General features: G+C 40.9%; 1 protein-coding gene across 1 annotated transcript in view; it reads left to right on the top strand.

Annotated features, from left to right (window-relative positions):
- The window catches only part of TTBK1 (tau tubulin kinase 1), a 103,847-nt gene that overhangs the window by 20,657 nt on the left and 58,360 nt on the right, over positions 1-24,830 (top strand). The window contains exons 3-6 of the mRNA XM_051613983.1: positions 2,442-2,589; positions 14,500-14,573; positions 18,631-18,771; positions 20,005-20,109. Coding sequence (XP_051469943.1) covers positions 2,442-2,589; positions 14,500-14,573; positions 18,631-18,771; positions 20,005-20,109 — 468 coding nt within the window. The remainder of the gene's footprint in view (positions 1-2,441; positions 2,590-14,499; positions 14,574-18,630; positions 18,772-20,004; positions 20,110-24,830) is intronic.

Raw genomic sequence — 24,830 nt, 5'->3', positions numbered from 1 at the left:
CTGATTCAGCCAAAGCTCTGATCTTGATCTCATGTCATCTTGCATTTGTTGCTCTGTAGACTTATATGGGTCCTCTGATTTGGCTGTTTTCCCAGATGAGCAGTTCTGCTTCTCTGATGCAGACATTCTTTTGCTTTTTCTGGGTAGCAGTCCCAGTCTGTTCTTAGTTTTTCCAGGATCCATATAAGTATTTTCATCCTGAAATGAACCACTCCTAACTCAGTGAGAGCCTCTAGCAGCAAGGTGATTGATACTGTGGATTGTACATTACTAGACCTTCCTATAGATCCTTATAGTGCCACTATCCTAATAGTATTACTGTGTTGTTCCATGTATATTGTAGTAGCTTTGCATTTTGGCAACAACGTTGGACATGGGAGCTGTCACTGTTAAGGCCAGTGAGTGGAAAAGGATCATTGTGTGAGTCTGTGCTTGCTCAGCAATATTTCTGCCCGTATCCATTTCTTGAATTTGCAACCCAGCGAGATTGTTCAAGTAGCCTGTGTTTCTCCTTTGTTAGTTGACTTTTTGCCTGTTGTGTTACCCATTTTCCCACTGAGACTTTCTTAAGCTTCTTCAAAGTCCTTCCAGATCCAACTAAACTTTTTGCTTTCTGCAGCTTTTACCGTCCTTTTCTCTTGCCTTTCTGTGTCATGAATACATTAGGCAACAGAAGGTCTTGTGTACTGAATCCTGAGCTATTAGCCAGCATGTTGTTGCTATGCTGAATGTAGTATTGTTTTGGTAGAAAGATTTTTAATAGCCAGCTGTCTGAGTGTGAATTTCCAAGTAGGGCTGCACTGTAATAATTTCTGAATAGTATGTGATGACCTACTTATTGGGCTGTTTACCATATGACTATGCCTGTTTTAGCCCAGTGGAAGGTTGTGAGGGAAAATAACAAAAGAAGAAGAGTGGCTTTGGACAGCAGCTCTCAAGGGGTTATCAAGAAATAGCTTCAGAGGCAATAGCCAGGCTGTTAATAAGGAAAGTACTACCTTTTTCATGCCGAGTCGTTTTGGTCCCATGCCAAGCTGGGACCAGAAAAGTAAATGGTTTGGCTCACCTTAAGAATTAAAACAACCCATCCCTGAGAGGCAGGGTTGTTTGCTCAGTAAACTGGACAGGAGTACATGACAGTCCTTCTTCTGTGGTGCGGAAGACTTTAAAATATCATCTAAACTTCATTAAACATTGTGTAAGTTACATGCTTGACTATTTGCGTGATTTAAACTTTTTTATCTCATTGAGGTTACTTCTGCCATCAGAAAGAAGCACCACTCAGGGCTTCCTGAGCAGTTGTGAACAGAGGGAACACAAAATGTTGAAGGGAAGGGCTGCAAGTAGGTTCAATGAACAAGTGTTAAGCAAGAGCTTTGATGTAGCTCTGCTGTAAACCTGAATTTGTTCCTGGGCAGCACAGTATGCTTTAAAAATATATATCTAAGAGAAATAAATATGATTTTCTTGGCATAGACATTGACACATTAGAAGTGTGGCCTATACATACATATGTATAACTATATGTGCATATGCTGTGAAGTTTCAGCAGGAGAATCAAGGAATCATGTTCCAGGAGAGGCAAAGGATCCCAGCTTGCTTTGTGAGTGGGTGGCTACTCCAGATCAGGCAGATGATCTGTCTCTAGTAGGTTCTTACAAATATGCTTAAATCTGGACATCCTTAGCTTTGAGTTTATGTCAATTGAAATAGCTTTGATTTCCAAGTAGTGGTATCTTTCTATTATGAAATAGTCTTCAATTTTGCTCAGACACAAAAAGCATCATTTGGTGTGGTTTAAAACTAAAAAGAAGAAAAAGAGAGGAGACAATGAGAAACAATGGAACTGTACTTATGGCTTGTACCTAACAGTTTTGAGGTAATGCAGTTGCCAGTTCACCAAAATGTGGCACTGCAGTAACCTCACTATCAGAGCAGGTCAAGCACCTACAAGTATACAGTTGGATGTTTTGTTCTGTGTTTAGAATCCTGTCAATGAGGTGTGAACTTCATTTAACTTATTTCTTTAAAGCATTAGTTTAGACTAATATGGTAGCATTTTACTGCAGAGTTGTGTTTGTTGAGAGGATATTACAGGGTTTACCTGCCATGGTGTGGATAGTGGTTGTGCTGTCTCCTTGAAGGGTCTTTCCTTGAATTTTGGCAAGAACACTATTGAGGTAATAGGCATTATAGTTTTCTTTTCAATGTATCTCGTCATCACTTGCTAGGCTTGTTAATTGTTGTTACAGCAAAGAATTTATACATAACACAGTCAAGTGGGCAGCTGGAGTTCTGCCTAGCTGTGCAGGGAAGGCATTCAGGCACTGCACCCATCGGTAGCTGAGTTTGTTCTTCCTATACAGTAAAGAAACTCTTTGAGAGCTAGTTTGATGTTGTCTCTCTTGTACATTGCAGCAAACCTCTTTGTACTTTTCTAGTTGAAGAAGATTGGTGGTGGTGGCTTTGGGGAGATCTATGAGGCAATGGATCTGCTTACCCGGGAGAATGTGGCCTTGAAGGTGGAATCAGCCCAGCAGCCCAAGCAAGTTCTCAAGATGGAAGTGGCTGTCCTGAAAAAGCTACAAGGTAAGGCAGAGAAAGCTCTTTGGAAGTGTTAAAGGTCACTGTGAGTTGCAAGTGTATTTTATAATTTTCTCTGTAGCTTCCATCTATATGTGATGTTACATTAAGTCACTCAGCCCAGAACATTACTGCATTCTGCAAAGCATCCTACTCAAGTGAGTTTCAACCACAGGGACTATTATTGTCTGCCAGTCTATAAGAACAATGAGGAGACTTAAACAATTGGTGCACAGGTCTGTGCAGTCTAGTGATATTGATTAGATAATAAGGAATAGAGCAAGCCATGTCTGATTAAGAAACTAGGTTAGCTGATTGCCTCCTAGAGGACTGGGACAATGTTTGTGACTGTGAGCATGACGGAGTCTCCAAGTAAAATGGTTGACTAGTAGATGAGTGCAACAAGTGGATAATGTGAAACGTAGGGAAGCTTGCAGTTACTGAATTTTGCATCTACCTGACTGTCCTTAAGGCAAAGCATAAAGTGATTTTAGGTCTGTTAGTTTTGGGAGTGGTGGTTTTGAATTACATTAATCTGAATGATATGCCTATTCTTAATTTTCCCTAACGTAACTTTATATTAGTTTGGATGTGGAAGTCAGCCCTGGCACCATCTGTTTCTATAGTTGAATCTGGCAAAGCTTATAAGCACGTTTTAAACTGACTGGGAAGCAGTAAAATGGGAGCCTCTTGACTCATGTCCAACTTAAGAAGTTACACTTCCACTTAAGAAGTTACACTTAAGGGGCCTTGCCTTATGCCAGGATGCTGTTTTCTGTTTGCTCAAATGAAGCTTCAAATAAGGCTAAAAGTTAAAACTTCCTGTATTGATCTTTAAAGTCACAGTCATTCTTGGGATTGAACTAGTAGAATAGGGTGAAAGGAGCCAGCCAGTGTCCCAAAGGCTTTTGCAATGCTAGTGAGATACAGTTTAGCACCAAAGGGTGCAAGGAAGCTGCAGCTGTTCCTGCCTGAAGAAAGCGTCAGAAGGCTTCTACTAAAAATTGATCACTAGGTGAGGATGTAACAAGAATTTTCCAAATCTGCCTTTGAGGACTGAGAACTCCTGTTTGCTGAAGTGCATTATGCATGGATTTCCATGTGAAGGCAAGGACAGCTGTTGAAAGGTATAGTTATATTTTCTATTATAATATGCCTTTGAAGGGATATTCCTTTTTGCAGGATTCCCACTTGGGCTGAGGAAACACCTTCCCATGAAGCAGTGAGTAGTATCCTTATCACCAGGACTCATCTTTCAGAGATAGTGTTGTGGCCCTGTGTCTGCACCTGTACCTCTGCCCTTGCACAAAATCTCCAGAAATATGATTGAATTAGAGGGTGAGACTGTTGCAGGTCTTATGAAACAGGAGTTACTCAATGTTTGTGACAGATTGCCTCTAGGTAAAAGTAAATTATTTTTAAGGTCAGATAGTTTTCCACAGTTCAGCTCTTCTAAGAGGAAGACTGGCCTTTTTCAAATACACTGAATTGTAATAGATGCAGCTGAGCCTTGTAAAGAGAGTCAAAACAAAGGGGAAATCAACCCAGATCATTAGGGGGAGGCTTGCTATTGATCTGTGAAAGGCCTGGATGCCAGAGCTCCCAGAGAACACCAGAGCAGGTGCCTGCAGTTTGAAGGGAATGTAGTGAGGGCAAGCAAGGTAAAGATGCATTTGGAATTGCTCTGAATTGAGTGAGGGTGTGACTTTGTAGAATGGCAGATTATTAGAATACCAAGAGAAAGTGCTGTTATGCTGGCTAGTGTCAATATGGGTTACATCCAGGGTAGGAAATACTTGAAAAGCATGAACTGAAGTCACAAAATCAGACCTGGCATCACATACAGTACGAGTTGTCTAATACTTGTGCTTTACCACCAGTATTTATTTCTGGAAAATAGCTGAGAATATCAAATGCTTAAAAAAACACCCACAGTTGTACATAGTATGATCCTGGTAATCGGGGAGAGAGAGTGGGGAGGGTGTAGAATTAGGAAAGTCCTTTGGCAAAGCAGTTGGCAAATATTTAGGGACAGAAAAGGCAAGAAGCAGAATTGGCTATTCATCAGCTATCCTGCATTTCAGAATGACAAATTGCTTCAGCCATATTTTTACAAATCAATCTGTTCTGTGAAGCATTTAGCTCTTTTGGTTCAAGGTTAATCCCCAGATGCCTTACTGAAATAAATGGTGAAGTTAAAATAAGAAACAAGGTTGAGAGAGTTGGGAATCGTGTATTGTGCGTGTTTTCACTGTGAGCTGTTGCAAAGAGGTGACAAGCATTTCAGAAAGGGAGATGCTGACTTTATCCAAATGGTGGATGGAGGAAGTTGGTGGTATTACCATAGGTGACAGTTGGCTCATGGTTTTCCAGGTGAAAAGCAAGGAAACAGTGTTGTCCAAAGCTCCTCTGTACTTTTCTGGTAGAACTGAACATTACAGTCCCTCTTACATAGTACAGCTTTATTGTTTTCTATTCAGGTGTCACACCAACATTAAAGACCTAATGAGCTGCTGCTGTTTTCAGAGCTTGTGATCAGAGCCTTGCAAGTTGCTAGAGCTTCACAAGAGTTTGGGATCGAGAAGGCTGGCCATACTGCAGACCTGCTTCAGGACCTGATTTGGGTTCAGCCCAACCTCTCAGTGCAGTAGCTCCTGATTGGTTTGGACTGCAGGCTGTTGCCAACAGTTAGACACTTTCTGGCACACTTTCTGGAATAGCCACCTAAGGAACACGGATGCAGGTCAGGTCCTTCACATGTCCAAAGCTGTTTTCTCAGTTTGTGTGGGTACGCTTGAAGTCCTCTGCTGTTCATCAACTGCAGCCTAAGCAACTCTTTTAGCTTGACTACAGGAGTTGCTCACCACTTCTTTCTGGCTTGACTATCCCTGGCTTATCTGTCTCTTCCATGGGTGAAGGAGTAAGCAGGACTAAGTTTAAACTGGAGGATCAGAGAATTTGCATTCCTTGAAGAAGGCTGCTGTGCAGTTCCAAGCTACTGGGTGTCATGGAGGCTCCAAGGAACCAGATCAGAGAGTAGACTTTTGCAGTAATAAATTCTTATATATTTATCTCTAAAATGTGCAATAAGTAGTAAGCAATATGCAAATTATATGAAAAATCCATAGTGTACAGCAATAATAAATGTGTGAATGCAGTTGGTAAGTCTAGGAATAACAAATCAAAAGTAATAGTATGAAAAAATACAAGAAAAATTACTTTATAGACAGCTGATAGAAAATAATAAATTTGGAAGCTGTTTCAGGGGTTGTTTGGCACATCTGCACAGGGAATTTCTGCTTGAATACAGATTCTGTGCCACCAGAACACTGTAGTAGTGTGAAGCCCTCATTTTGTTCCCCTAACCCTACTGTAAAAGTATCTTTATGTGACATAATGGTATACTATTGCAGTATTAGCACATAATTGTAACCTATTGGGCTTTTCTGCTTAATAGTCAAGCATGTTGAAACCAAGCCTAAGCTGCATTGGCAAAATACTTCTTGCAGATACTCCTTGTGTCCAGCACATTTATATGTATCTGCAAGTGTGTTGTTATGTAGACAAGCCTTTTGATCACATACATTCAAAAGTGAATGGAGATAGAGGGTTGTCTGTTTCACCCTCTTAAGCTATGTCTACATAAGTCAGCAGTATAGATCAGTGGATAGAAGCAGTTGCTCAGGCCTGTACATCTCCAGCGTATATGACTTGGAGATGTTACATTATAAACAGCATGTGTTTTGGAGGTTATAGTTTGGGTTAATTTTAATCTGGTTCCACTGTCTGAGGGACCAGCTGTTGATTTGGACTGACTCCTTTAAGATTTGGGTGCTATTTGGTGTGCACGTGGTATGGAGCTTCTGGGTCTCTTTGCTCAGAAAAGTTTACATGACCAAAGCCACTCTGTGAACAACACTGACACAGGGTAGCTGTGATGATTTAAGGCAGTATGGAAGCTTGCTTCAAAAGCTCTGAGTCTGAGACACCTGTTCTTTGGAATAATGGAGAGAAAAAAATGGATGTTTTCCTATCATTGAACTTGTGAAAGGAAGTTACTTCTAGAAAAGCAGATGTTTTTCCATATCTTCAATGCTTTTCTAACCCTTTGGAACACAGACAGAAACCTCCCTATTCTCTCTGTGAGAGAGAACTTTTTTTCCCACCCTGGATTTGCTGTGGAGCAACATTCAGGTGGCAAAGTACCATCTGTGAAATACTGTCCTGACTCTCTTTCCTGTCTCTGAGGTCTTTAATGTTAATCAAAATGCAACAGCTCTGTTAGAACAGCTCTTGAACAGCTTTTGAGGTGCTTGTCTTGCGCTGTCTCAGTGTCAGTCTGCCTTTCTAATAACAGCCTTAATTGCTGAAATAGTAAACCAGTATCCCTGATTATAATCCAGTGGATTATTTCCTCTAGCTTTTGGGTTGCTGCAGAGAGGGGTGTGGAAACCATCTTCACATGCCAAACCAGGCACTGTCTGCTCTAGGTGCTCAGGTGAGACTGTGTGAGGCCCAGCAGCAGATGCTTTGAATTCAAAAGTATTCTCCCTGTTGTTACCCACTTCTCAATAGGTCTGTCTGGGAACACTTTGTGGCCTTGTGCGACTAGGATGGTGCAAAAGGATCTCTCAGGAGACGTGCAATTCAGATACCTTCTGGAACACATCTCCTCAAAATATGGATGTGGCCACAGCATTTGGTTGCCTTTACTGGAATTCTCCTTGAAGCGGTCTAACAGTCAGATTGTCAGTTGAAATGTCCAGATTATTCTGGTGCTGAGCACTGTTTTCTGTTCTTCTGGTTTTGCCCTGGTGTTGAGGCTACAGGACCCTATGTACTTGTCTTTGACCTCACTCAGCAGCCAGGTGTTCATAAGCTCTCTTCAGTGTGTCGTTTCCTTTATAAATGCCTTCTTTTCAGTGTAACCAATCTCATTGCGTAGGACTCTGATTAATTTTATTCTGCAGTGCAGAGATCTTCTGCATATTGAGTAGTGCACAATGCAGCCTGGTCACAGGCATTGTACTTGATTTTATTACAGCAGATAGTGAAGCAAGTTTGTGTTGCTTGTTCCCTTTACTGCCAGGGGTTGGACAGGTAAGGATTTCATAGCAAAACAGCGGAAGAAAAAGGATCTTGCTTGCTTTTTCCCATTTACCAGTCCTACTCTTTTGTTTTTGCATATGTGAGTTTTTAGTGTTAACATGGGGCCTTATCTCTGTGATTAGTTTTGTAGACATGTTGTATATGTTTCTACAGTATTTTGTGAGGTTGCTGTAACCAAACTATCTATAAAGGCCGGGAAGCAGGGTAAATTACCCATGGCAGGTTTTTAGGCTATCACAAGGTGGCAGATTCAGACACGTGATAGAGCTCTAGCATCTCCGCCCAGCACTTCATTTTTCCATGTGGAAGAGTCCTATGGGTGTTTGAAGGAACATAGGCCACATGTTTTCTGTGTCAGCCATGGTGTCATGGAAGGTGGGAAGAAAATGGGCTGGATGAAAGAGGATTTAAAACATGTTATTTTGAGGATGTGTTGAATTCTGGCTCCTTTGGTATTCTGCTTTGCCTTGCGTGGGATCTATTATCATTTGCCCATCTTTTAGTGGTCTTGGGGAAACAAGTAGAGAAAATTATGCCATGCAAAGTCAGGCAGTTTCACCTTTAACTGCTCAATTTGAAGATTATGCTCAGCCTTTTGTTTTATGTCCATTAATTCATATATTTATTACAGATGCACTAGCAAGGTTAACCCAGTTGATTAAATCCTAGTTGATTACTATTGGATGTCATTATTTAAGCCTTACTTCCAGTGTGGAATTTTATTTCTTTCATGTTCAAAGCTCCTTGTCTCCAGCTGAGTTGACAAGTCCCTGAAGCGAGCTGGTTTATCTGGCCAGAGCTAAAACTTGCTAACTGCAAAGGAAATAAAACTGTATGCTGGCCAGCTTTGCCAAGCTACAGACACCATTTCCAAGTCAGAAGGTTATGAAAACAACTCTCATTTCATTTTTCTAGTCCTGATGGATCCTCCATTTCTTTAGAATATTTGTACAGAAGTTAATATCCCCACAACACAAAATCTGTGCTAAACTTGATACTGATGTCAGCAGGTGAATATAAAACATAGCTGTAAAATGTATATTGTATCTAAAATGTAGAGCATGAGAAATAGCTGTAGCTTTCCAGATGCCAGGTAGAGCAATTGTACAACTAGATGTCCACAACTGTGCATATAATAGAGACCCTGGCAGTGCCAAGTGCTCAAGCGAGTTATGTCATCAAGCACTTGGTCTTTTCCTACGCAGTTGTCTGGGGGGTTTGGCTGTTGGCCAGCCATGTACCATTGGTTTTGATGCTTCGTGCATTACCTGAATAAAAAGAAACTTGACTGACAGTTCTGGAATTAAGCTGAGTTTGTTCATTGCTTACATGAAAGGCAGGCATTAGTGAAAAAATAGTGTTTGACAGTGAGACATCTAGAGGATAATTTAGGCTGGCAAGGGGACACTTCTGGAGGTCTCTAGTACAACCTCTTGCTCCAAGCAGAAAAAAACAGATCGAGTTGCTTTGGGCCTTTTCCAGTGAAGTTTTGAATCCCCTCCAAAGATGGGAGATCCCACAGCCTCTCTGGGCCCCCATAACGCGGTTTGACCACCCTCATGGTCAAATGAAAAATAAATGACAAATAATGGGAATTTCCCATGTTGCAGCCCCTCTGAGAAATGTCAGGTTCCATCTTCTCAGCAGTCTCATGTTAGGTGTCTTCCACGAGCAGTCAGGTTCCTGTCTGCAGCCTTCCTAAGTCTGAACAAACCTAGTTTTTCAACACATTCTTTGAATGTCAAGTTCTCCTTTTCCTGCAACCATCCTGGTGGCCACTGCTGGACTCACACCATTACGTCAGTGTTGGTCTTGTACTGCCAAGAAAATGTAAGAATTGGTAAGGTAACAGTTACAAGAGTAGCAACAATTGCCATGAGATGTATAATAATCTGTGCAGTAGAAGTTTCTTCAGTATTTTGGGTGGACTGTTAACAATGAGACAGTTCATCTATGGAGATGAATCACAAAATAATTGTAGCATAAATTGAAAAGATTAAATTATTGAAGTCCTTTGGGAAGAAGAGTGGTTATTTGTTTTCTACAGGTAAAAAATACAGGAAATGCGGAGTCTACTACCTAAAAAAAGATACTTAAATTGCAACATTAATGTCACATATTTCTGTCTTACTGTTTGGTTTGTTTCACTGCTATGTTGAAAATATATTAGGATGTTTATGAACTTAAATGAGTAGAAGATTGGAATGAATATTGGTTTCTAGCAGCTTTAAATTGATTTGTTTGGAAAAATATGCTCAGAAAAAGGATCATATTTAATTTTTAACTCCTGTGCAATTGAAGTTTTTTGTGTAATGAAAGTTTTTAAGTAGTAACATGAGGTTTTTTATCATATCTCTACAAGGATCTATGCTAGAGTGGAAGGGTTTTCTAGATACTTGAAGTTATGTTTATACATGAAGATATTGTTATTGAATGTAATTTTCAAGTTCCTTCAGAGCAAGAAATGGTGAATACCATTTCAATAATTGTAATATTTGTTTTTCTTATGCAGTATTATATGGAAGATTATTATATTCATTTTAGCAGTAGGAAGAGTATTTTTCTATGCGTGAACATTAAAGGCAATTAAAACCTTGTTTTAACTAAATGCTTGGAAAATTCAATGCATGTGAAACAAAACACATGCTCTCTGAAACTTTTCTCAGGTCAGGTTTAATGAACATCCAGCTGTCTTATTCCTCCAACCTGTGTAAGTTAACAGGCCAAAACTTGATAGTCTCTCTGTTCCTTTACTTTGTTGGATGGTAAGGGCTTTGTTTTAGTACTGAACAAATACAGATATAGGATTTACAACCTTGAGATCTTCTGTAATATCAGAGCAGCTTTTAATTGGAACAGACTAGCAAAGGAGCAAGTGCGATCTGACAGTTAATGTAGTAAAGTGGTTGTGAGACTCCCCATACTAAGTATACCTTGAAAAAAAGTTTGTATTTCCTTTTCTTACTTTTCTGTGTTAAACTATGCTTTGCTGCTTTCTGTGCTCTGATCTTCATACTTGAGAAGGGCATGGATGTGGACAGGCTGGAGAGGGTCCAGAGAAGGGCTATAAGGATGATCAAAGGACTCGGTTCCCCAAACCTGCCATATGAGGAGAGGCTGAGAAAACTGGGTTTGTTCAGCCTTGAGAAGAGAAGGCTCTGAGGAGACCTTACTACCAGGTACCAGTACATAAAGGAGGGCTACCAAGAAGATGGAGACTCCCTGTTTACAAGGGGTCACGTGGAAAAGACAAGGGGTACTGGGCACAAGTTGATGCTGGGGAGATTCCTATTAGGCACGAGGTAATTTTTTCACTATGAGGACAGTCATACATTGGAATAGTCTCCCAAGGGAAGTGGTAGATTCCCCCACATTGAACAGTTTAAGTCTCAGCTTGAAAGGGTGCTGAGCCATCTCATATCAACTATAGTAGTATCTAGAAAGGTTGGACCAGATGATCCTTGAGGTTCCTTCCAACCTGGCATTCTGTGATTCTCTATGTGTGAGTAAAGAGGGCTGTTTCCTTCTGCCTTAAAGGAAAGTATAACAGTCCCATCATGCTGGCTGCACAGGAGGTTAACATGACTGATCTGCAAGAATCCCAAAATCACACCTGTCAACCTCCATCTGCTACTTGAACATGACACGAACTCCTGCAAGAGAGCAAACAGTTGTAACCTGGTGACTCCCTTAGTTGAAGTAAGTGAAAAGAGGAGTAAAAAGCCTTGGAGGTTGATGGTGCAAGCATTTATCCAGCTGGCCGAACACAGACCATCTCTACATGTGGCCTGCTTTCGCTACACACTTTTCTTTCATGTAGGAATTGGTCTTTCTCCCCCCCTTTCTTCTTCTTTTACTAGTGTTGCTTGTGTTGCAGAATAGCATATGGGAGAGCTGTTTCAGTAAGAGCCTAAATTCTCAAGACCAGCAGGTCAGGTAGGAGCCTATTTTAGGCTGGAAATGAAGGAGGATTTAGCATAAAGTCAAGTCATTTTGCGGATGTGGGTCATAAAGAACTGTCATTCAGTTCATGATTTAAAAAAATGATAGTAAGCAGAAACATGTCAGCCGAAACATGCATCAAGTCTTGAAGATAATAAATTAAAAATGTAAATGCTTTTCTTTCTGTAAAATGTTGTGACCCGGAAAACAATAAAGTAATGGATGAAACTAATTAAAAAAAACATTTAAAAAGGTCTTGGCAATATACTCAATATAGTCAGAAGAGGCAGTACTGAGTTAGCAGGGTTGTGTCTTAAGTCACGATCAAGTGTATTGGATGCTACCACTCCTGTTTTGCTGTAATGATTGATTTAGGTGGCCAGGTTCCCCCTGTCAGAGGATTGGTTTTTAATATTCCTGTCTGTAGTTCTATAGCAATAAAAAGCACATGGTGTTCTGCTTATAAGTGCTTTGCAATTATTTAAAACAATAAAAGCAAGTAAAAATAGGAGTAATTTACACTTTTTACTACACAGTAGCTCTCATTGCCAGTAGAAAAAGTAATTGTTTTGGCTGTTGCCTCAACATCCATCTCCTGGTGCTCTGAAAGGCAAAACAAAGCCAAGTGGGACTCATTGTGTGTCTGTCTGTAAGTGAGCCAGGCTGGTCTGTGTGCACCTGTATGGACTTAAAGGAGTCAGGTCCAGGGTAAGTGTGGATCTTTCCTGGCCTGTCCGTCCTGTCAGAGGCCTGCCAGTTTGCTGAATCACACAGGCATCATTAAATCCTAAAGAAACATAACTGGTTCCTTGTGAGGTTATGCAGGTATGTTGACTTTGTAGCCACAGTTCTGGCTTTGAAGCTGCCCTCACATCAGGCAGCATAGCCATCTGTACTGGGACCGTGGCAGAAAGATGTGTAGGACGTCTTGGTAATGCCAGGATGTGTGCTATACCCAGACAGTGTTTCAAGGAGTTCCCTCAGAAAACCAAAAAACCTGTATGTCAAAATTAAACGTGAATTTGCAATGAATTTGCAGATAGTAGGAAACTAGTGACACCCAGTACTCATGGGCACACACAGGACATAGGCTTGATGTGTGAGAAAAAGGATCAAGGAAGAGAATGCACACTCTCCTGATACATACTGAAGAAGGTACTTTCCTAATCTCTAAATATCTTTTCCTGAAATACGGTGGCTTGTGACATTCCTGGATGGCTTCAGTGTGGTCTTACACTCTCAGTCCTGAAACTGGACAATGTCTTTAAGTCTGTGCCAGACTTGAAGGATCTGCAGCCACGTTACCTTCCTGCTTATCTAACCAGATATAGGTCAATACTAGCATTGTTTGGTTGTTGGTTGGTTTTAAGCCTGTTCTTCCAAAGAGAGTAAGGGGTAGCCAAGGCTTCTGTCCCTCCTGTTCTGGTTGCCAGCAGTTCTATTATCTCCTAGTGTTAAGAGAGAAGAATGTGGATGTTCTGCTGTGGGCTGCAGCTGAGCCCTGGAGGGCACGTTCTTGATGCTTTTACAGAGAGTCCAGGGATGGAGCTCCATTTTCCACAGCTGTATATATTGCTCTGGTACCAGTGAGAAAGCAGCTTCTTTGTTTCCTGCTGCTCTCCAAGTCCCTATTCTGTCAGATCTTGCAGTTCCCAGCAGCTTTTGGTGCCTCAGGCCTATGGTGCACACAACCGAGGGTGTTACAGGCAGTGCTAAATACTGATTACTGTATGTGTTCATGATCTTCCTTTTTTATTTTAAAAGTGGGAAGTATAAAGCAATAAGCTTATATTTAAAAACTAATTAAAATCATCATTGCTCGAGTGCTACAAAGAAATACAGGGAAGTACTCACTGTCTTCCCAGCTTAGAAACCCTACCAGGACACAAATGGTCACCATTGCAGTGTGCATCAACGTTTACTCTGTTATCAGTAGTCTGCTATTAGAGGAATGCATGCATCATGCTTCCTCTTTTACTAATACAGAGAGCACACCATCACAAATCCATTACAGATCAGAATCTGAAACCACAGCCTCTCCTCCCTCTGCATTTTATTCTGTTTTTTTTTCTTTTGTACAATAGGTCTTGCCTAGTACCACACGGTGAATTGTAGATGTTGCAGCATTTTGTGCCACAGAGATTGAACCCAGAGGACTAGCTGAGTGTTATGGGGTGACTAGTTTGTTTTGATTTTGCCTGAATAGATGTAGTTTATACTTCTAACACCATGCCAGAACTTGACATTAAATTGCCGATGTTTATTTCCTGCTTTTATATGAAATTGCTTAAATGTTTCAATTGAGTTTTTCCTTAAGCATCTTTCTTTTTTTATATTTGGCTATTAAAATCAAGGTTTGTCCATGCTGAAAGTAGCATTAGTGTAACTGTTCCAGGGTAAGCAATGCTAATAGGCAAGTGTAGTGGTGGTGTGTAAAAGTCAGCATTTACTGAGTAAAGTTGGTGTAATGACTTTAAGTGTGCTGCTAGTGAACCTGTGGCCATGTGTGCTACCAATGGTTTAGTTTAGGGGTGGTGGTGGCTGTGGTGGTGCATGCACGTGATGGTATAAACTGCAGTTTGTCACACTCCCACTTGTGCCCTGTGTCAGTTTGAGGATTCAAGGATCTTTGACGTTAATTTACACTCATGGCTGTTTCAAAGACCGTTTTCTTGTTGAATGTCAGTATTCTACTGAGCTATGGGTTTGAGAAGCACAGACAAAATCAGCCTGTTCTGCCAAACTTCCAGGTGCCTGATGCCACTTACAGTTACAAGCCCTCAGTCAGAAACCATTTTTCTAAAAATCTTGGATCACAGGGTTTTAATCTTGTGTTCTATTCCATGTGTTTCTGTTTCTTTTCAGGGAAGGATCATGTTTGCAGATTTATTGGCTGTGGAAGGAATGAAAAATTTAATTATGTGGTTATGCAACTTCAGGTAAGTTCTGTGCTTCCCTGTTCCCCTCTGTCCCATGAGGATGGCATCACAGGGAAGGATTTGCAGTGAGAGAATAAGTTTAAGCACTGGTGTACGGACTTTATTGTACATAGAAAGTGGGAGGACTGGCAGACAGTGAGAAAGGATGGTGTTGCTGTTACATCCCTTGGGATAGCTCTGGTTATCAGGATGCACTAAGATATTCCATAGCTCTGCTTTTCTGTTTAAGATGACTTTCAGTCAGTTTTGTGTGGAAAACACTCAATTCAGACTGCTCACAGGAGCTACCCACAATATAGTGGAGCAGTGGCAGCTGTTTAAATTATCTCCTGCTGAGCTCTGTGACATTCAAAATGTGTCTTGTTAGCGGAGCTCAGGGTGAGGCGAGAGCCAGTGGTCTCACACCAGCAGCACAGGCTTCTCTCTGAAAGGGAGTGTTCTCTCTCTCCCCGTCTCTGCCAAGCTCAGCAGTAACTTGGCTTTGCTGTGAAAGTGTTTTTTCCTGTTTGAACACTGCTGATATTAAGTCAATATGGGTAAATACTTGGGTAGCTAGTACGTGGTGACTGTACTGCTAGGCAGCCAGCTACTCCTATCAGAGTTAGTCAGCAGAAATCTTACATGGGTGTCTAACACAAGCCACATTAACAGCAGGAACTTCATGGACCTCTGCATGCTTCAGCATGAAATTCAGCAAAAACCCATACATAGTTAGATCTTCAGAGACCAAATGTGGTGGCACTGTCATGAAAACAGCTTTCTTTTTCATGAAGCAGCTTTATTTTACAGCAAGTAGTCACAGGAGAAAGAGTTGGAGGGTAACAAGTGGCAAGAGATGGCTGAGTCAAAAACACATGGAGGAAAGGCCTTTAAGGGAGAGGGACATTGTCCCTGGCTCAAGGAAAAAATATTTTCAAGCTAAAGGTGCTTCTTTCTGACACAGTCACCTAGGAAGCTGACCTGTTTCAGCAACAAACATAAGAGTTGACAGGGAACTTGTCCTATCTTTCTGGCAGCTTGGGTGGTCAGGGCTTTGCTGTTCAAAGCACTGTATGGTTATACAGTACAAGTCCGCCCTTCTGCTGAAAAGCTTACAGCCCATGTTATGTTTCTTTATTTATCATTTGGGTGCTAGAACATGCTGAAGGAAAGTGAGAAGGCACTAAGTAGTGAGAAGTAAGCTGCTGCAGAAACTGGAAGGTTATTTTTAATCAGTGAATGGTGAATGAAATAAAAAAGACACGAGGAGACCCCAGCACTTCTTAAAATAAACTTCCTATTCTTTTGAAGTTTAATGCTATTTTGCAAGGCAGATATATACAACCAGTAAATTCGTGGTGCTTGTGTTTGCCTTTTACACTCTGTTGGCGTCCCAGCTACTCTTACAGATAGAAAAAACATTTTGCTCTCTAATGAACCCTAGCTGCTGCTGCTGCTGCTGCTGCAGTGTCAGTGTGGATACAATTCTTGAAAGTGCTAATCTGGAGCTCATGGAAGGACAACAAGGCTTCTAAACACTCAATCCTGTCCTTAAGAAGCCTGATGAAGGTGGCTATACCTTGGGAAAAAAACAACTCTGCACAGAATCTCATGCTTGCTGGCCTGTTCTTGGCTATGGAGCTGAGCTTGTAGAGGAGGAGCTGAGCTTGTAGAGGAGGCAGAGCTAAAAATAATTTCATTATTTTCATACTTACAGCATTAGCTCGTTTTGCACCATCACTCTTCAGGCTAAAATTCTCCTTCAACTTCAAGGTCCACTGAGGCATGATTTATCATGTGTCCCTCTGACTGTTTTGTACTGCAGTTATCCTTGTCTCTTGAGTCACTGGGACTGAGGCTTCCACTCTAAACTTTACAACTCATTGCGTCTGCTCTGCTTCTGAGCTAGCCTGATAGTGTTTATTTGGAAAATAATGCTCACTTGCTGTCTTTTCATGGGGGCAGTATTGGATATTCACACGTCTATGGCTGTTTCTGGAGAGTAGGTGCCTAAGATTGTCTCCCAGACCAGATGGGGAAAATTACGGCACATTTCAGTGTGTGGCTCTTAAAAAATTTGCCTTTCCCTGTTACCATTGGATAAGAGAGTTAGTGTCCACGCAGTGACTTTACAATAGAAAGAAACATCTGCTGTCAGTTCAGTAAATTAGATCTTTCAGGACAGTGACAACAAATCTGTGGTGCCTCTAGTAAACTGTCACATAAATTAAAAAAAAAAGCCTTAGAGAAGCGGCTTACTCTTACTTGCTAAGGAGCAAACCTGAGGCAGTTGCTGTGGATTGGCTATATCTATGTTAGCTAACCTCTATCAAGCACGGTTATTCAAGAGACCAGAGCCCTGGAGTGCAACATGGGTCAAACCAATTTGAGAGACTAGTTGCACTTGTCTGCTTAATGTCTACAAGTAACTTGAGAACTGGAAATGGGTAGATGAATAGGTGGCATTTCACCAGTTTGTAGAGCAATCTGTGTTTTCTCATCAAATGTTTCGAATCTGTTCGATATCTTCAGTTGTGAATTTTGTTTGAATACATCTGGACTTGTATTGTCAGCATGTGTGTAGAAGCAGAATCAAGAGATTCTGTAGTGGTAACCATCATGTCCCCGCAACTTTTGTTCTTGATGCATGTTCTCTGAAACTGTGGACTCTTAGTCTTTATGTTTCTGATCAATCCGTTAGATCAATCTATGGATTAGAGGGATATTCTGCCATAAAATTTACTAATTTTGACATCTTTCTCTTTACCTCTTTAGATTTGTAGATTTGTATAGACAAAACTTAGATGGCAGAGCTCAAAGAATACTGTGATGCTTCTGGTATTTAGTCTGTAGTTCTTTTTTGTTGTTGTTGGTTTTGTTTGTTTTTTTCTAAATTGTTTGTATTTTCATGCACAGATACTGCAGATAGTGTTTTTGTGACATGCTTATCATATTTGTACTGCTTTAATGTTCAGGTATCTCAGAGAATAGTGTAAGCTTGTTCTTAAATCACCTTCTGTATAGCCTGGGCTTAACAGTAAAGAGATGCTGGGCTCATACAGTCTAAGGCATTGCTGTCCATGCTATGCCTATTTCCCAAACAGTACTTCAGCTCCCAGGTAATGGCCTGGTATCTTCTTACTTCAAATACATCACTCAAAAGTTAAAACTAAGTATTGGAAGATCATATACAAGAAATAGAGCAGATACAAGGTGAGCACCTGTCTGACTAGCACTTCTGCTTGTCACAGTTTAATGCTGGACTGGCAATTAAATGAATGACAGGTTGCTTTCTGTTAACCCCCTTCCCTCTCCTTATAGGGAGAAGGGAGGGAATAACAAAGAGAGACTTATATTGGTTGGAAACTAAACTACGCAGATTTAATCAGGCAGTAGTGATGAAAAGGAAAAGTAATGGAATATATACAAATATACACAAAAGCACTATCGCTCTCTTCCCCCAATAATGCCCACATCACCACTGAGCCTGCAGGGTAGGCCCTGGAAAAGTCCTGGACTAGGCTTCTGGAGTCGGTGGCAAACGGTAGCTGGGGCATAGGAATACAGGGATCTGGATCAAAGGCAGATGAGCTGATGGAATCCTCCCAGGACATCAGCCATGGAGAAGGAGAGCGAGCATTGACCCTTGTGATTCATCAGCTTTATATCCAGTATGATATGTATGGGATGGGATACTATGTTTGGTCAATTTTGGTCACCTGTCTGGTCTGCTCCTCCCCACAGGAGGGTATCAGGTGTGACCCCATACTCCCTTCTGGTTCTGGAGCATAAGATGTTTAGCAGAACCAAGCAGTGGCCTTGGTTCTACATAACCATTATCTCGCCATATCTGTAAACATCAGGCATTACCAGGCCTAGAGGCAGACACTGACTGGAAAACATGCTGTTAATTTCAGCAACTGCAGCTACTTAGAAGGGACTTAATTGAAAAGTAAAATCACAAAATGGAAATGTGTTCTATCCTGGCTCAAAGCAGGACACAGCTTTTTTTCAGGATGCATGCTAGAAATTGCAGTGCTTTAGTGTGATGCTTTATGTGTTGTATTGTTTATTTCAGGGCCGAAATCTTGCAGATCTCAGAAGGAGTCAGCCTAGAGGGACTTTCACACTGAGCACAACGCTGCGATTAGGCAAACAGATTCTGGAATCAATAGAAGCCATTCACTCTGTGGGATTCCTGCATCGTGACATCAAGCCTGTATGTTGTTTTGGAAATTTTCCTTCTGGTCCTATGTCTGTCTGTTCTGCTTGACTCAATAAGGAGGGTCTGAATATGGGCAGATCTCAGTAGAGGCATTTAGGCCTCCTTGCACACTCCCACTGTATGGCACAGTGGCTTTTTTCTATAAGTACAGAATAATAATACTGTTTTGTCATTCCTTTAAGTGCACAGTAAACTAGCTTTTATCAGCAGAGGCTGCTCCATGGTGGGTTAATAGCTGTCAGTCATACTTGTACCAGTCAAGATCACATGATGAAGCAACCTAATTTTTAATAAACTTTTGGAGTCCAACCAATTATTACTATAAAAGGGGTTCAGAAAGGATATCTTGCTGTATCACCTATCACTTTAATAAATGTGATTTCATGTATTTGACTTATCTAAATAATCCTCTTGAATCTTTTCTGAGCAATTGCAAAAAAATAAAAATAAAAATGGAGCACAGTTTCCATGCTGTCACAATGTTGGTCATCTGCCTAGGTAAAGCACAATGATTCCAAGCCTCACTGTAGGAGCTAGTCTTTTTCCTGCAGCTCCTCACTACTTGACCTCAACACTTGTTGCCACCTCTCGAACCATCTTCCTTCCATCAAAATAATTTGCTGCTTTTAAAATCAGTCAGTTTTGGCTAATTGGATTCAGCTGAAAATCAGTCACTTACGTGACTGGCTACAAACCCTTTAGTAGCCATCCGTTATGGTAAAGATATAACTTTAAGATGGGGGTTAATAAAGAGCTGCTCCATTTGCTTGTTGTCAGTTTATTTACTAAGAACCAAATCCAGTGTTTTTTCAGATATCTGAATGTTCAGGTAAATTTAGGTAATGCCATACAGTTAGGGCAGAATAATGCATGATAGCAGCTGAACTGTGAACAGAAGCATTTATCTACAGTAACTCCAGCCTGTTATGCAAGTGATGGAGCTCTCACTGCAGAGCTAGTGGTGTTAAATGTAGCTCTTTTTCATAGCAGCTGAAATTTATCTAAGCTAATGTGAATTTTAATTATTTTGAGACTCCAGTCACTTATCTGCAGAGCTAACTGCTTATCATGGCCATGATTCTCTAATGATTATATTTGAGATGCATCTTAAAATTATTCTCTTAGACATGTTTCCACCAGATGCATGTGGGGCTATGTGACGGCCACCCTTAAACAAGTTACTGGTATCAAAATGTTTTTTTTTTTTCTCTTGCTATCTTTGTCTAGTCCAATTTTGCCATGGGTCGCTTACCTTCAACATACAGGAAGTGCTACATGTTAGACTTTGGTCTGGCCCGTCAGTATACCAACACTACTGGTGAAGTCCGGCCAGTAAGTAAATTTAAAGTATTTTTTTCCAATTCTGCAACTGGTTAGGCATGGAAAGATTCTGTTTGTTTTGTGGTTGTTATGTTTTGTCATTATACTGGGTGGCATTTTCTGCCAGGAGAGAAGCAGCAGGTGACTTTAACTGAGGTGAAAATCTAAGAAGGGATCCTTGCTTTTGTCTTAAAAGGTGTGTTGTTTGGTTGTGTTTTTTTTTCTTTTTTCCTTCAGGATAATAATGTTTTCCACAGTCTTGGAATACTTGTTGCATACATTATGGCCAAGTAAAGAGGGTGAGCCATGTAACTTCTGTAGTCCCAGGGGACTGGTCTAGTTCAGTTCTCTGAGATCTAGGGAGCCAGGTCCATGCATTCTTAAAGCATTCTATTAAAAATCTCTAGGAGTTAGAGGCTGACCTGATCTGTGACGCTGAGCTTCCTGTGAACTGCAGCCTGTAATAACTGTTCTCACCCTTGCCTGGTGTTGGTTTTGACCAGATTTCTTAGCAGGAGTATTTCAGTGTGCCTGCTTGGAAGGGAGGTAAGGGCAGGGGGGGTAACTTGCACCACATGTTATCTTCAGTCATTTTACCAGCACTTTGTTATCTCATGTCACTCACAAGGATGAGCTAAGCTTCAGATGCCCTAGATATCAATCAGAGCATTCCTAGATTTATTTCAGAATACAGCACAAGCAGGGAGGGCTCAGATTATCTCTCTGTTTATCATCCTAGGCTTGTACCTTTTGGCCTGCACATCTTTTTTCCATCTGTAAGATAATTGTTTTTCCAGAAAATGTTGACAATGTGAAAGCTATATTCAGAGACTCTGTAGTGCAGGATATGGTTAGGGAGCAGGAAGAAAGCAATGATACCATAAGAAATACAGGCATATTTATTTCAATCCCTTTTAATATTATGTTACAGTCACCAGACTGATCCTTTTGTGTCTTTGCTGCCTAATACTACTGTTGAGTCCCACTTACCTGACTTGAGATATTTGCCTAGAGAAGCATGGTCTGATTGCTGCCCAAATAATGCACTGAGGATTAGGAAAAAGATCCGAGTGAAGGGCAGTATGAAGACCAGGGAAATGGGATGTTTTCTGGCTTGTGGTTTTTTTTTTATTTAAGAACTTTCTCTTTTATTTCACCAAGGATGTTATTTCAAGCCAAGGTAGATTCTTCGTTCTCCATTCTCTTTAAGTTCCTTCATCCATGAAGAATACAATTAGCAGATTTATAACATTAGCATCTTGAGGCTAGATTTTTGTGAGTTGATTCTGAGGTATAATGTACAAGATAAGTAGGGGAAGGAGCTCATTTTCTCTTTTTCTGGAAGTGTGTCTGAATTTTTATTTCAGTTGTAATTATTTATTAAGAGGCATTTTCTGCTCAAGTAGGATCTGTGCAGTTCCTTACAGTTTCAGAATGTTGACATAATTTATAAACAATACCATAAAAAGTACTTGCTGTTTTCACATCATCTGAAATTCATTACCTCAGTCTTGCTTGTCAGCTTTTCAGAAAGACTCTGAATTATTTGCTTGTATTACAGATAATGGGCCTGACCTTTAGGATGCTGTGGTTTTGTTTTGGTGTTTTAATTTACCTTGTGCCTTCTTGGTTTTGGTCGCTTTTCTGTTTTGAAGGGACCTTTGATTTTGAAAAAGGGAAAAGCCAATGATTCTGTAGAGCAAAATCCTCTTAGAAAGCTGCATTGGCACTGATTTTATGTATTTAGTTTTTCTGTGTGTAATTCACTGATGCCAAACGATACGATTTGTTTTTTATATGAAAAGGCAAGAATTTCCTTAGTAGGCAGACAGCATAAGATGTCACTAAAAAGGTCTCATTCTGATTTTCTAGAGATTGATTAAAGCTTTGAGGTGGGATCATTTCTATTGTTCGTGATCTTCATGGAGCATTAGTTCCTCGCGCGCTAGTTGTTACCACTTTGCCTTTCCAGACCCTCTTTCAAGGGCTACCACAGTACCTGTTACCTAGGGAGCTGTTACTCTGATAAGCCTCTGATGAGCACTATGTATTTGGCTTGTATGTTTTTACTGAGGATAGGTACCTGACAGTTTAACTCAATTTCTCAGCATTTGTGGCGTTATGGGCCACTTGGCTTGACAAAATCCAAATTTATTCTGAATCAGAATGTATTCTGTGCTTCTAGGAAAACAAAACTGATCTGCCTTATGTGGGATGCTAATGTTAGCACAAACAGCTTTGGATAAAAGCTATTGCACCCCTTGCCAGACGTTATGAAATCTCCTGGATAACAGTCTATCAGAGATCACATTGCACTATAAAGACAGAAGGTGGTTGGAGCCAGAAGGTGTGTAAGGAAGCATCAGCAGCATTTTTTCCCTTGTTAGTAATCAGCAGAACTCAGCTGCTCTCAGCAGTCTCATTACTTGATATTCCTCTGAGGGTTGTAGAAGTCAGTCTTTGATAGTTACTCCTTTGAACAGGTAGAGAGGTTATGCATCAGGCATTTAGCCATTGGGTATCCATTGTGTGTTGAGAATTGTTTAGGGTCTGAATGAAGGCTCTTGCTTTGGCTGCCATCAGAATTTCTGGTATTTGGATCAAAGACAACATCCTGGCTAGTAAGAGGGTCTCTGGCTAGTATGATAAACAGGTCAGACATCTAGTGCAAGAGAAAAAATGAAATCTTAGTCTTTCCAGGTTTTCTTCTCAAACACTTGTGAGGACAGGGAAATGAAGAAAAAGATAGGCAGGTTGACAAAACTGTTAGAGGCAATGCTCATTTCTCTATGTCTCCTCCTTGCTCCTCCAAGCCCCATTCTCTCCTGTTTGAATGGTGGCAAATACTGGTTAAGGTCTGTGATCTGTTTTCGGCAGGGTATGTTTGACTTGCTTCTCAAGGGACCACTGTCAGTTATAATTCTTGAAGTATTCCCAGTCCATTACCCTTAGTAACAATTTTCTGGTGCTATATACTTACATATTTACTAAAACAGAGACATCACATCAGGACAGTAGATGGGGCTTCCATTTCCTGAAGGAAGAAGTCTTCAGTGGCCTTTGCTTCTTCTTATGGACATTTGGTTCAGGCCCAGCTGGCTCACCTGACATGTCTTGTTCCTCCTCACCAGTTCCCAGGTGACTAAATATATGTATGCACTGCAAGTGCACATCTGCTTGTGGAGTAGGAGCCTCTCTTCTGCTGTTAGTGTCCCTCCTTTTGAGAGTCTCCATCTGTTGCTCCTTTTAGGTAAACTGCTAGCTGTCCCTTCTTCCTTGAATTGCAGCTTCCTGATCTTTACTTTATGATCCCAAATAAGATGTGACTAACACTCCACAGGTTCAGAGGTTCTGTAAAGGTTCTGTTGATCTGTTGTTCGTCCTCCCTGATGCTACACAGTCTGCTTACCTCCTTTCCCACCTCATCACAGCTCCTTCACTGGGCAACTCTGCACCTCAACTAGAGTACTTCTCTTAGAAATCAGGCCCATTTTGTGGACCAATGTGGATGGTCACATCCTTCCTTTGGGAATTTTTGTAAGTTGAAGTCTCCAATGTGCTAAAGATAATTTGTGTCAGCTCATGCTGGGGAGCAAGCCCATCACCACTGTCATTGCAGCCTCAATCAGGCTCATACTGTCCTGAGCAAAGTTTCTGGGCCCTTTCACACCCTTGTTTTGTAAACTGCTGTCACAACTGCTACAGCTCTGTTACTTGTGCTGCTTACAAATACTATAAGTAGAGGAAAAAATGAAAATTTTCATGCTTTTCATGCCAAAGTTTTGTTAAATGTTGATAATCTCATAGTTAAACTTTTAGATAAAGGAAATCAGGTTCTGAATTTGTCTTATGACAAATATAATAATGTAACAGGACAGGGGAACTGAAAACACAACTTTGACCAGGCTGTATCATAGAGTTCTTGTTGTGTTCAGATCTTTAAGAGTTTGTTGCCTCCTTGAAGAACAAGAGTAATTGCCACCACTCAAATAACAGAGAAACATTGTCTTTTGCAGTGTCATTTCTTGAATTGTGGACTCTCTCGAGGGCTGGTGGTTTTGAAAATTCAGTTGTATTATATGGACTAGGTTGCCCTTGTCTATATACACAAATGCTGCAGAGAACACTTGTTTCCCTTAGAAAAGCAGAGCAAACTTTCTCTAGTTACATCCCAGCAAGCCACATTTCTACTGATCTTGTTCTTAAGGAGTGTTTTGAGTATTCATTCTGGTCCATGGGGTGTGAACAAACACTGTATCTTTCAAAACTCAGTATTGCACATGCCAGATTCAATAGAATGCAGGAGGACTGCATCTCCCCAGTTACATGTACCCTACCTGTAGGATAAAAAAGCCAGTCAATGAAAGCCAATCATATCCTGGGCTGCACCAAAAGAAGTGTGATCAGCAGGTTAAGAGAGGTGATTCTCCCCCTCTGCTTTGCTTTTGTGAGACCCCACCTGGAGTACTGTGTCCAGTTCTGAGGCCACCAACATAATCTCAGTCCCCAGGTGTAGGAAATCAGGCGAGGAAGGCAAGAGACCAGCATATCTGAGTTGAGACCTGCTGGTCAAACTAAAAGGAAGGATGGAACTACACAAGCAGGGACAGGTATCCTGGGAAGAGTATAGGGACATTGCCCATTTGTGTAGGAAGAGGTCAGGAAGGCCCAGGGTCAGCTGGAGCTGAACTTGGCAAGAGATATAAAGAAAAACAAGAAGGGCTTCTACAGGT

Source organism: Apus apus, chromosome 3 (assembly GCF_020740795.1).
Source record: "Apus apus isolate bApuApu2 chromosome 3, bApuApu2.pri.cur, whole genome shotgun sequence".
Lineage (NCBI taxonomy): Eukaryota > Metazoa > Chordata > Aves > Apodiformes > Apodidae > Apus > Apus apus.
The sequence above is the reverse complement of the archived record's forward strand: the minus strand, read 5'-3'. Positions and strand labels throughout refer to the sequence as shown.